Source organism: Haliotis rufescens, unplaced genomic scaffold (assembly GCF_023055435.1).
Source record: "Haliotis rufescens isolate VD_foot unplaced genomic scaffold, xgHalRufe1.0.p SCAF_10, whole genome shotgun sequence".
Taxonomy (NCBI): domain Eukaryota; kingdom Metazoa; phylum Mollusca; class Gastropoda; order Lepetellida; family Haliotidae; genus Haliotis; species Haliotis rufescens.
The window spans coordinates 16,285,096-16,297,111 of NW_025963780.1; the positions used below are offsets into that span (position 1 = coordinate 16,285,096).

The 12,016-nt window shown below is 43.9% G+C and overlaps 1 protein-coding gene across 6 annotated transcripts in view; it reads right to left on the reverse strand.

Annotated features, from left to right (window-relative positions):
* The window catches only part of LOC124127667 (polycystic kidney disease 1-related protein-like), a 239,132-nt gene that overhangs the window by 35,211 nt on the left and 191,905 nt on the right, over positions 1-12,016 (reverse strand). For all 6 annotated transcript variants that reach the window (XM_048387457.1, XM_048387453.1, XM_048387467.1 and 3 more), the window contains 2 exons: positions 2,688-2,913; positions 1,996-2,052 (listed from right to left, as the gene is read on the reverse strand). In XM_048387457.1, coding sequence (XP_048243414.1) covers positions 1,996-2,052; positions 2,688-2,913 — 283 coding nt within the window. The remainder of the gene's footprint in view (positions 1-1,995; positions 2,053-2,687; positions 2,914-12,016) is intronic.

The window sequence follows — 12,016 nt, forward strand, 5'->3', positions numbered from 1 at the left end:
CACCCACGATGCTAGAACAGACTCTCCCACCACAGATGCTAGAACAGACTCCTCAAGCTTGGTAACAGAACAATGGTAGAATGCCCTCCCCTACCCCCGATGGTAGAACCCCCCCCCCCCCCCCCCTTGATGACAGACCAGCCTGCTCCTGAACAAGTTCAACCATGTTTGCTGTACACCAGCTTGCAATAGAACTATCAATAAACTTGCTTGAACAACCTTTACTTTCTGCTTTTACAGGTTATGGTTATTGATGTCTAATACATTTTGTGGAATTTATGGATGCATGCATAAACAAAAAGCAGACTGAAAGACGTTGTCGTTTAACTGCTATGTGTAAGATCAGTGTTATAAGGCATATTGATATGAACCGCTTTCAAAACACTTTGCCAGATGCTTTTTCTGTGAAATATTCCAGAGGCAACTGATCACAAATCTATGACTAGTTCCCTTTAAACCACGATAAACATGATGATAAAACCTATTCCTAAAAAATAATATCACAAAGTTCATTATTTATTTCAACAAATTATTTTTTTAATTAAATTTAAAAAAGAATAACAATATAAAAACATGTTTTTATTCCTCATCCGTTTCATCCAAATTGAAATTTTATTCCATCCTCTTGTCCACCTGCAATCGCAGTGAAACAGACCTATATGGAAAGATCCCACTTCCTAATGATAGAGTATTTTATCAAATTAGAACCGAATCATCCAATACCAAATTCACACGAAACAAATCCACCGTTGACTGAGTACACAAAACTGCACATGCTCACTCACACTGATAACTTGGCAATGTTTGCCCATCAAGCCTTAAAAACGTTGGAATATTCATAGACACATCTTTGCCAAACATCACTAAATTAGTCTCAAAGGCTATGTGGACATCCCTCACACCACCTCTCACCACCCAGAACCACTCAGTTAATTGACATAAACCCAAATTGGTCAAAGTTTTATACAGGGATCCTATGGCAGACTCAAGCTCTGGAATATTCAAATAATGCATGAAATATATACACTCTTGGGGAGTATACAGGAACTTCTGGACACAGGAATTGTAAATGTTGGCACTGTTTTGATCATGTTTCTGAACCAACTTGTATAGGTTTTTAGCATGAGAGACCAAGCATCTGTCATATTCACATCAGGACAAACTTTATGTATTGATTGTGTTAAGGTTCCAATCTGTTATCAATAAAATATTCAGGGAAGGATCAGACTACAGCCAGCAGAAAGACATTCCGACTCCAGGAGACACAACCACCAGACTGACTCTCCCCCAGACAATAGGCCACAAAACAGGACCATATACTACAGCCAGCAGAAAGACATTCTGACTCCAGGAGACACAACCACCAGACTGACTCTCCCCCAGACAATAGGCCACATCACAGGACCATATATACTACAGCCAGCAGAAAGACATTCTGACTCCAGGAGACACAACCACCAGACTGACTCTCCCCCAGACAATAGGCCACATCACAGGACCATATATACTACAGCCAGCAGAAAGACATTCTGACTCCAGGAGACACAACCACCAGACTGACTCTCCCCCAGACAATAGGCCACATCACAGGAGTATATACTACAGCCAGCAGAAAGACATTCTGACTCCAGGAGACACAACCACCAGACTGACTCTCCCCCAGACAATAGGCCACATCACAGGAGTATATACTACAGCCAGCAGAAAGACATTCTGACTCCAGAAGACACAACCACCACCCTTACTTGTATTTGCTTTGAAAGGAGTGCTGTTGATTCCAAGGTTGTATAGCATGTACAACAGTGTTGACCTCATGCAATACAAGATGATACTGTGCTTTGTTGTCTGGGGGACTAGGCATATCAAAAAGTTAGGTGATTTCCAACCTTTCCAAAATGCTTAGCTGGATGTTTCATCCACATACTTTTCAGAAGCTGGTGAGTCAGCCAGTTGCCACTTGATCAGAGTGAATGTTACAATGGCTGCAGTACCTACCTCTTGGGGTACAGCTGTGGTGGCCGCCAGTGACTGGGCAATCTGTATAACCTCAACCTGCATAACACAAGAAAACATAGTCAGTCTCCTAGCAACACAAACATCACTTGGCAACACAATTGTACCACCATGCAACACATTTGTGTCCCCTGGCAACAAAAATATCTGTCCCCTGGAACAGTGTGTGAGTAAACATGTTAAGTGACATCGGCAGTATTTCAGCCATACTGCTACAAGTGAATACATAAAATGACAACATTAAAAAGACATGACTATCAGGGATTATCATGAATTTATTACATATGAGAGAAAATCTCCCCTGGTCCAAAAGCAATGAGATTTTTTGGCGTGTGATGAGATAAAACTATTGAAAGATGTACGCGATTTTCAATCGCGCTGATTGAATGATGATGTGATATCTACGACAACCATGCGAGAATATCGCGGAGCCGGGGCCTAAGTCAAACCCTGGACTATTACATGATAACACAATTTGAAAACAGGGCTATAGATCACCAGCAACCAAAGTTGGGTCACCATACTAGAGACTATCAGGACTTATGGTATCTCTACCTGCATGGTACCCCAGCAGGACTAACCTAATCTTCAAGTTGATGATGATTGGCTGCAAGTTGGCCATGCATCTCAGAGTGCTACAGAGGACTACAATGGATATGAAGAAGGTACTGTACCTCATCTCGGAGGGGCAGCTTGAGCAGGTCGTCCAGGAGCCTGTTCCGCGTCTCCTCTCTCATGAACCATTCTAGAGAGGACATGTTCACCTTCGGGGATCTGTTCATCCAGGTGGCCATGTTGCCGATGAGTGTACATGTCGCTCTGTCATCACCATAATTCTTGGCTTTTTGATACGGTTTGTAAAACAACACCAGAGGATCCAGAGAGCTGCCATTGCCTTTTCTGGAATAAAAAAATAAAAAAATGAACGTCCCACTTGACACACCATATCAAAGAGTAAGAAGCTGACACTCAAACATGAACTCTTCGCTCCAAATGTAGTTCCAGCTGGTACAACACACTGTATTGATGATGAAGTATAATTACATATTAAGTAAGGTTTCGGGTATCAGCTACATCTCATGACTGGTAATATAAACTGACAAATCTGAACAAATGCGTTTATGCAGAGGAAGTCTATGAATATATAATGAGACAGATACATAATGGTGAGAACAATGTGTAGTCAGCTACATAGGAATGTCTAGCAAAAGTATAATTAATGATGCTGACATAATTAGTTTTATTGTACCGTAGTCAACTGACTTGGACCTGTATGTCCTAGGATTCACAACACATTAATCCAGTAGAATGGTGCCTGTTTTGTTTGTTGCCTAACACAACAGTCAGCAGTATTCCAGCCATATCACAGCCGCATGTTAATAATAGAATCTGGACAGGGCACATCAGTTATGCATATTATTTGATCAACATCCCACGCCATCATGATACAAATACACACAATCGCCAAAGGTTGATCACCCAATCCAGTTTTGAATTCTTACAACCACCACAAGTTATTTGGGGACTAACCCAGCATCCCCACTGGGCCTACCATGGCAACAGTTCAGTGGTATAATGTTCCTGGTGATGTGCATGCCACCATGGCAACAGTTCAGTGGACTAATGTTCCTGGTGATGTGCACGCTACCATGGCAACGGTTCAGTGGTATAATGTCACTGGCTACATGCATGCTACTATGGCAACAGTTCAGTAGTATATTGTTCCTGGCTACGTGCATGCTACCATGGCAACAGTTGAGTGGTATAGTGATCCTGGTTATGTGCATGACACATGGTTCATAGTTTCTGCATTCAGTGAGCCACAGCTTATAACACTGTCTCCCAGAAAAGAAATTTCAAATTCCTTTAATCTTAACATTGTGTTCGCTGAGAGAGATAGATTCATATAATATTAAACACAGACATAAATAGCCAACATGTCAGTCCAAATTAAATACACGAACATGTCCTTTTCAAACAAAAATCTAATTTCCGTCCGCTGATGAAATTGACTCATATACGTAACAAAATTAATTTCCTCCCCAGCCTGTTTTCGTTCGCTTGCAGTAGGAAACTACCCACACGTATTTCATTCCAATCTGAAATTTATCAGAAACATCTCACATACTTTCACTGCCATGTAGCAGTGCATAACAGGATTACAAGATAATCTAGTGGCAGGCTGCTTCATCAAGTAACTGGCGATGCAAGTTCAGTGGAGAGAAAACATGATTGTAGTTCGCACCATACACGGGTACAAAAGTATGCTTCTTCTATTTCTCTTTCCATCTCTCATTCTGTCTGTCTTTTATTCACTATTTCTGTCTCTTATTCTCTTCCATTCATACTTCAAGGTGGATATTCTGGGGTAGAATGGTTGCACATTACCCCATGCTTGTCTGACGGGACACCAAAATGGATTAGGTGGCCACAATGGCAGCAAAAAGTGACAACTGAGGACCTGAGTACACATGCCTGTTACACGGAGTAAAAATCTGTGAACTAGTTAAATATTGATATCTATGACGTGAAACCCTGTCACAGAAAGTATGCTTCTACGGGCTGTCTTTAGCAATATTCCAGCAATTTCAAGGTGTGGGGCACCTAAAAGGGCTTCACACATTGTACCCATGTGGGCAGTCAAATCCAGGCCTTCAACACGACGAACAAACATCAGGTTACCCAACCGCCCCTAAATCCCTTCACAGCGATCAACTTGGAGAGCCCTTGGGTGACGGTGCAAATTGACAACCTGGAGAGACCTTGGGTGACGGTGCAAGTTTACAACCTGGAGAGACCTTGGGTGACGGTGCAAGTTTACAACTTGGAGAGCCCTTGGGTGACGGTGCAAATTGACAACCTGGAGAGACCTTGGGTGACGGTGCAAGTTTACAACCTGGAGAGCCCTTGGGTGACGGTGCAAGTTGACAACCTGGAGAGCCCTTGGGTGACGGTGCAAGTTGACAACCTGGTGGCCCTTGGGTGACGGTGCAAGCTGACAACCTGGAAAGACCTTGGGTGACGGTGCAAGTTGACAACCTGGTGGACCTTGGGTGACGGTGCAGGTTGACAACCTGGTGGCCCTTGGGTGACGGTGCAAGTTGACAACCTGGTGGCCCTTGGGTGACAGTGCAAGTTGACAACCTGGTGGCCCTTGGGTGACGGTGCAGGTTGACAACCTGGTGGCCCTTGGGTGACGGTGCAAGTTGACAACCTGGTGGCCCTTGGGTGACGGTGCAAGTTGACAACCTGGTGGCCCTTGGGTGACGGTGCAGGTTGACAACCTGGTGGCCCTTGGGTGACAGTGCAAGTTGACAACCTGGAGAGACCTTGGGTGACGGTGCAAGTTTACAACCTGGAGAGCCTGTGGGTGCCGGTGCAAGTTGACAACCTGGTGGCCCTTGGGTGACGGTGCAAGTTGACAACCTGGTGGCCCTTGGGTGACAGTGCAAGTTGACAACCTGGAGAGCCCTTGGGTGACGGTGCAGGTTGACAACCTGGTGGCCCTTGGGTGACGGTGCAAGTTTACAACCTGGAGAGCCCTTGGGTGACGGTGCAAGTTGACAACCTGGAGAGCCCTTGGGTGACGGTGCAAGTTGACAACCTGGAGAGACCTTGGGTGACGGTGCAGGTTGACAACCTGGTGGCCCTTGGGTGACAGTGCAAGTTGACAACCTGGTGGCCCTTGGGTGCCGGTGCAAGTTGACAACCTGGAGAGCCCTTGGGTGACGGTGCAAGTTTACAACCTGGAGAGCCTGTGGGTGCCGGTGCAAGTTTACAACCTTGAGAGCCTGTGGGTGCCGGTGCAAGTTGACAACCTGGAGAGCCCTTGGGTGACGGTGCAAGTTTACAACCTGGAGAGCCCTTGGGTGACGGTGCAGGTTGACAACCTGGTGGCCCTTGGGTGACAGTGCAAGTTGACAACCTGGTGGACCTTGGGTGACGGTGCAAGTTTACAACCTGGAGAGCCCTTGGGTGACGGTGCAAGTTTACAACCTGGAGAGCCCTTGGGTGACGGTGCAGGTTGACAACCTGGAGAGCCCTTGGGTGACGGTGCAAGTTTACAACCTGGTGGACCTTGGGTGACAGTGCAAGTTGACAACCTGGAGAGCCCTTGGGTGACAGTGCAAGTTGACAACCTGGAGAGCCCTTGGGTGACAGTGCAAGTTGACAACCTGGAGAGCCCTTGGGTGACGGTGCAAGTTGACAACCTGGTGGACCTTGGGTGACGGTGCAGGTTTACAACCTGGTGGACCTTGGGTGACGGTGCAAGTTGACAACCTGGTGGCCCTTGGGTGACGGTGCAAGTTGACAACCTGGTGGACCTTGGGTGACGGTGCAAGTTGACAACCTGGTGGCCCTTGGGTGACGGTGCAAGTTTACAACCTGGAGAGCCCTTGGGTGACGGTGCAAGTTGACAACCTGGAGAGCCCTTGGGTGACGGTGCAAGTTGACAACCTGGAGAGACCTTGGGTGACGGTGCAGGTTGACAACCTGGTGGCCCTTGGGTGACAGTGCAAGTTGACAACCTGGTGGCCCTTGGGTGCCGGTGCAAGTTGACAACCTGGAGAGCCCTTGGGTGACGGTGCAAGTTTACAACCTGGAGAGCCTGTGGGTGCCGGTGCAAGTTTACAACCTTGAGAGCCTGTGGGTGCCGGTGCAAGTTGACAACCTGGAGAGCCCTTGGGTGACGGTGCAAGTTTACAACCTGGAGAGCCCTTGGGTGACGGTGCAGGTTGACAACCTGGTGGCCCTTGGGTGACAGTGCAAGTTGACAACCTGGTGGACCTTGGGTGACGGTGCAAGTTTACAACCTGGAGAGCCCTTGGGTGACGGTGCAAGTTTACAACCTGGAGAGCCCTTGGGTGACGGTGCAGGTTGACAACCTGGAGAGCCCTTGGGTGACGGTGCAAGTTTACAACCTGGTGGACCTTGGGTGACAGTGCAAGTTGACAACCTGGAGAGCCCTTGGGTGACAGTGCAAGTTGACAACCTGGAGAGCCCTTGGGTGACAGTGCAAGTTGACAACCTGGAGAGCCCTTGGGTGACGGTGCAAGTTGACAACCTGGTGGACCTTGGGTGACGGTGCAGGTTTACAACCTGGTGGACCTTGGGTGACGGTGCAAGTTGACAACCTGGTGGCCCTTGGGTGACGGTGCAAGTTGACAACCTGTTGGACCTTGGGTGACGGTGCAAGTTGACAACCTGGTGGCCCTTGGGTGACGGTGCAAGTTGACAACCTGGTGGACCTTGGGTGACGGTGCAAGTTGACAACCTGGAGAGCCCGTGGGTGACGGTGCAAGTTGACAACCTGGTGGCCCTTGGGTGCCGGTGCAAGTTGACAACCTGGAGAGACCTTGGGTGACGGTGCAAGTTTACAACCTGGAGAGCCTGTGGGTGCCGGTGCAAGTTGACAACCTGGAGAGCCCTTGGGTAAACCTTCAACTACCTGGTTGCGTCTGACCCTGATCCATGGCATACTATAGTCAGCACACAGATGTGCCATTTCAGAACTATTTCAACATACATGAAACTCATCCCTTTCAAAGAGATTTCCACCTTAATCGCTGATTGGCATTGTTTTCTTGTTGAAGAAAGAACAGGAACCTTCAGTGACAATTGCAGAATTTCTTACAGGATAATGAGTCTAGCACCTTGCACCACAGGCCTTAATCGTGAGAACTGTCTAATATTGTGTGTAGGCAAGGATGATAGGGATCATTATCCCAGGGAGATGAAGGGCAACTTCAGACATAGATGGCCAGACTCAATTATTGAGGATGGATCAACTGGCCCTATGTAGGACACAACTGACCCCATTGGTCACATGTAACATGTCAACCAGCCAATCATCTTGTTGATGCTATTCGTGTTCCCATGCAACATGTCAAGCAAAGGATGATGAGAAGAGGGACTTCCTACTTGTATACCAGCTGTTGTCTGTTAATACAGATAGTAAAAATAGTTATAACATTTTGAGCAGTGACTGGAATACTAAAAGCCTGCCTGTAAACTTGCCAACAGACAGACAGACAGACAGACGGACGGACTGCAGTGGGCTCTAAATAATTGAATCTTGGTCAGGTCGACCAGTGTTTGATGGTATGAGCAATGCTGAGTATTTCACCATAACCCGGGTTACAAATTATAAGTACTTGATCCTGTTGGCTCAAGTTTGTTACACTTAGGACGTATTGTCATGGAAACCCCCTGGGAAGAAGATTTTTATGAGGTCATTCTTGCTAAAATGTACCAAAATGTAAATTGGACACTTCATTAAAACTTACCATTTTAAACTTGTTATTTGGTTACTAAAACTGCAAGAAATTGAGAGAGACACAAACTAGAACTTTCTCAGAAACATGTTCCCTTCCACACATTTTGAAATTCTTATTGAATAAACTATTATGTTGAACTTTGGAACTTACATGTTCTCCCACAATAAACGAACATGGTGAAGTTTGTTGTTTAATGCTACAATCCATAACATGTCAGCAGCCTGTTATATTTGTGTCTGAACCAGACAAACAAGTGATTGAAATCATGAGCAATTATCCCCACCGAGGTATGATGATACACAGTCAACCAAGTCACTGAGGCAGACGACCCCATCCATTTTCTGTATTCGACGTAATAAGCTCCCAGGGTGCTCTCAAAAATAGAAAAAGGGGGTTCTTATTAGAATATAGTTTTGGTAAGAAAAATAACAGACTTGAAAGATTGTTAATATTGTGGTGTATGCTGACAGCCTTATATGATACAAAAGAAAAGTCTGTGCATATTATACACAACAGATATATTTTCCAGAATTTAAATGCCCATAATTAATGGTGCATATAACACACGAGTGCGTATTATGCACGAATAAATAAGCTTTGTGTACACTGATCAAGGGAAGGGGTGCTAATTGGCATTGTTCACTAGCCAATATATTAGCAAATATCATGTGGGTGCTTATTAGAGCGGGGTGCTTATTACGGCAAACAAACAAGCAAAGGCTGCTGGGGACCACTTCTGACCTATTATCCTCGTATATGTCACCCATGCCGATATACTTTACAATTTCTTCCAAACTTTGAATGACCCAAGATGGGATTCGGGAGAAACGAAGTTTAACCCGACATTATAGTTATCATCCCTGTTGCCTTACACAGCCCTTCTGACAGCAAATCAATATGATCGTCATATTAACCATCCCCTTAATAACAAATCCATTAACACAAGACCTGACTGCAACCCATTAGAATCCTCATCTTCTCTTCAGAATGAGGTGCTAACCAATCCAAAGTTAATCCAAAGGCTAATAGGTAAACAATCCACTGGCATGCCACCCTCCGAGAAATGAGGACGTGGTAGACATCATTCTATCTGCTTTCGAATACATATTTCACGGGTCTCTAACATCCAGCATGGCATTCCTTGTCATCATGGCTTTCTTACCCCTGCCTATGAAGATTTTTCATCCAGCATTTTAAATATGAATGACTGAGTATGGTTATCAAATTACAGTGTAGGTTTTATTTCATTATGGAGGCTGGGACGGGGTAAAAGCTCTCAACACACAGCAGTGCTCTGGAAGGTACTTAAAGTTTTAATGGAAACTGCCAAGAAAGGACAATAAAGAAAACTTGAAATGGGAGTGCAAAACCATCTACATATTGTTGAAGCTGCACTTTAAACCAGCCTGTCATACACAAGATTGCATGGAAATAGTTGATTTATTCCACTGAATTTGTGTCATAATTTTTTATCTAATAATGAATATCAGAGTAGCATTCCTGTGTACAATGTTTTGTTCTGCTTCTTATGCAATCCAAATTGCAATATTCTGTAAATAAAAAAATCAACCATGCATAGATCTAATTCAATTCAAGCTTGAGTCAACACCAACAACTTCAAATAACAAAAGTACAACGTTTTTTCTTTCCATTTTGACAATAATTTTGTTGAAGCTTTTTAGACTACAAACTTCCCTGCGTCAGCTTTCATCAAAGATAGATACTTCCAAATCGGTGGATAACACCACAACAAAAACTTGACATGGTGCAAACTCAAAACATCACTAGATACCAACATTGAGGAAAGCAACAAATGGCGGTGCTAGCTGTGGTTTACAATCACCACTTGATAAACAAAGACTTTCTTAACTTTCCGTGAAGACGGCGTGACAATACTACATTATGAGTAAAGACCTTTTATCAAGCCTTTCAAATCAGGCTTTCAGAAAAACAAGTGCGGGTCGATGTATAGGAAAGCTTTCAGCTTCTGCGAATTTTTGCAGGTGATGACAGATTGTCGTGTGTAAATAATACAGAGTAATCAATCCTAGCAACCACAATTCAATGGCTCATGTCGATATTTATTCGTGTTTGGAAGAAAAGTGCTCAGATTGGGAAATTTGGCCTCACATTTAATTCGCTGTCTGCCTAGCAACATGGTATACAAATGCTGCCGAGATACTCGAATCACATCCAAGGCAGGAACATATATTAAGGAAACAGTTGACGGGTTGTTCTGTTACATATACCAAAGAAAAATTGAAATAATTAAATCTGAATTTCAAATAAGCCTCCAGGCTAATAAGAATAATGATGGTGATGATGAATATGATGCTACTACTACCACTAATAATAACAATTACAGATCGCTACAATGTAGCTGATTCAGTGCATGAAAAAAAACAAAAAAACACATGTAAAAATATATAATGATCATGGCCATAAGGGGCAGATACATATTAACAATCTCTACATTTTCACAATTACTTCAAATTTTCTTTATTACATCAACACAAGATTGAGGTGCTACAGACAGCTAAATGTCTCTCTCTGGGGTAGAGTGATAGTGAGTGGTTACTTAATACAAAGCTTACAACTGTAGACCAGAAATCAATATGAATAAGCTGATTTCCAGGACCAAGTTGGATTCTCCGATTTAATGAACTATTTTTGCATCGAGTACAACGGCAGTGGATGTAAATTATCACTACAACATCCTGCACTGACACTGAGGTTGTTAAACTATATTCCATACCTATTACTTTGACATCATCATCATAGAGTAGCATTATTCTATATTATTTCGAGAATTATTTCCAAATTACAAAATTACTTTTTTTGTTGGCAATCTGACAAACTAAGGGAGTGTTCATCAGCAAGTAAATGATGAATGATACTGTAATCCCCATGATTCAATAACTGTCAAGGTATCAAATAATTTAAATAAGTTACATTCAGGCCATGTGGTAATTATCAAACAACAAAACATGAGTAACATCGTTAGTGTTTGCTCTATATCATCATATTTCAATTTTCAATCATGTAGAAGGAAAGTATCTTGTCAAAGCATAAATTGATGACAAAATTTTAAAGGTAGAATTCTTACCTAGGTTATTCATAACAGTGTCAATCTGATCTGATCTTTCACTGAGAGAGAACAAACAATCAACTGCCCCCTTCTCCATTAAACCTGCTCTGGGGGGCCAGATTGGCAGGTTTCATTAATAAGATGCTAAGGTTTAAATGACTTCTGCTTACCAAGGGAGGACAACCCATTGATTGATTGTATTGTACAAATATTCAATTACTCCTGTGATGACAGGGGTGTAGGAGTGTGTCTGATCACCAATGCTGCCTCCACGCTCATGTACTTGGGAAACGCTGGGGAAGCTCTCGCTCCTCTCTACATCCTCGTCAACCCACAATACAGGCAAACCACTCGTGTCGCACTGAACCTGTCACAAGTGGTGTTGTCTATTTTCAAGCTCCCCGCTTAAGACGAGCCACAATGGCGTCAGTTTCACTGTGGTACAATTAAGCATGGCAAATATCAGTTTGTTACTACCAATGCTGTGGCCAGCAAGGGACAGGGACTGTATCTGGAACAGCTGCTGTACGTGTTACACCATTAACTCTAACGCTCCTGTCACATGGTATTTGGTGCAACAAATTTTGATCAATTTTGGAGACTTAGAAAACTAAACTGAAACATACATTATCTGCTT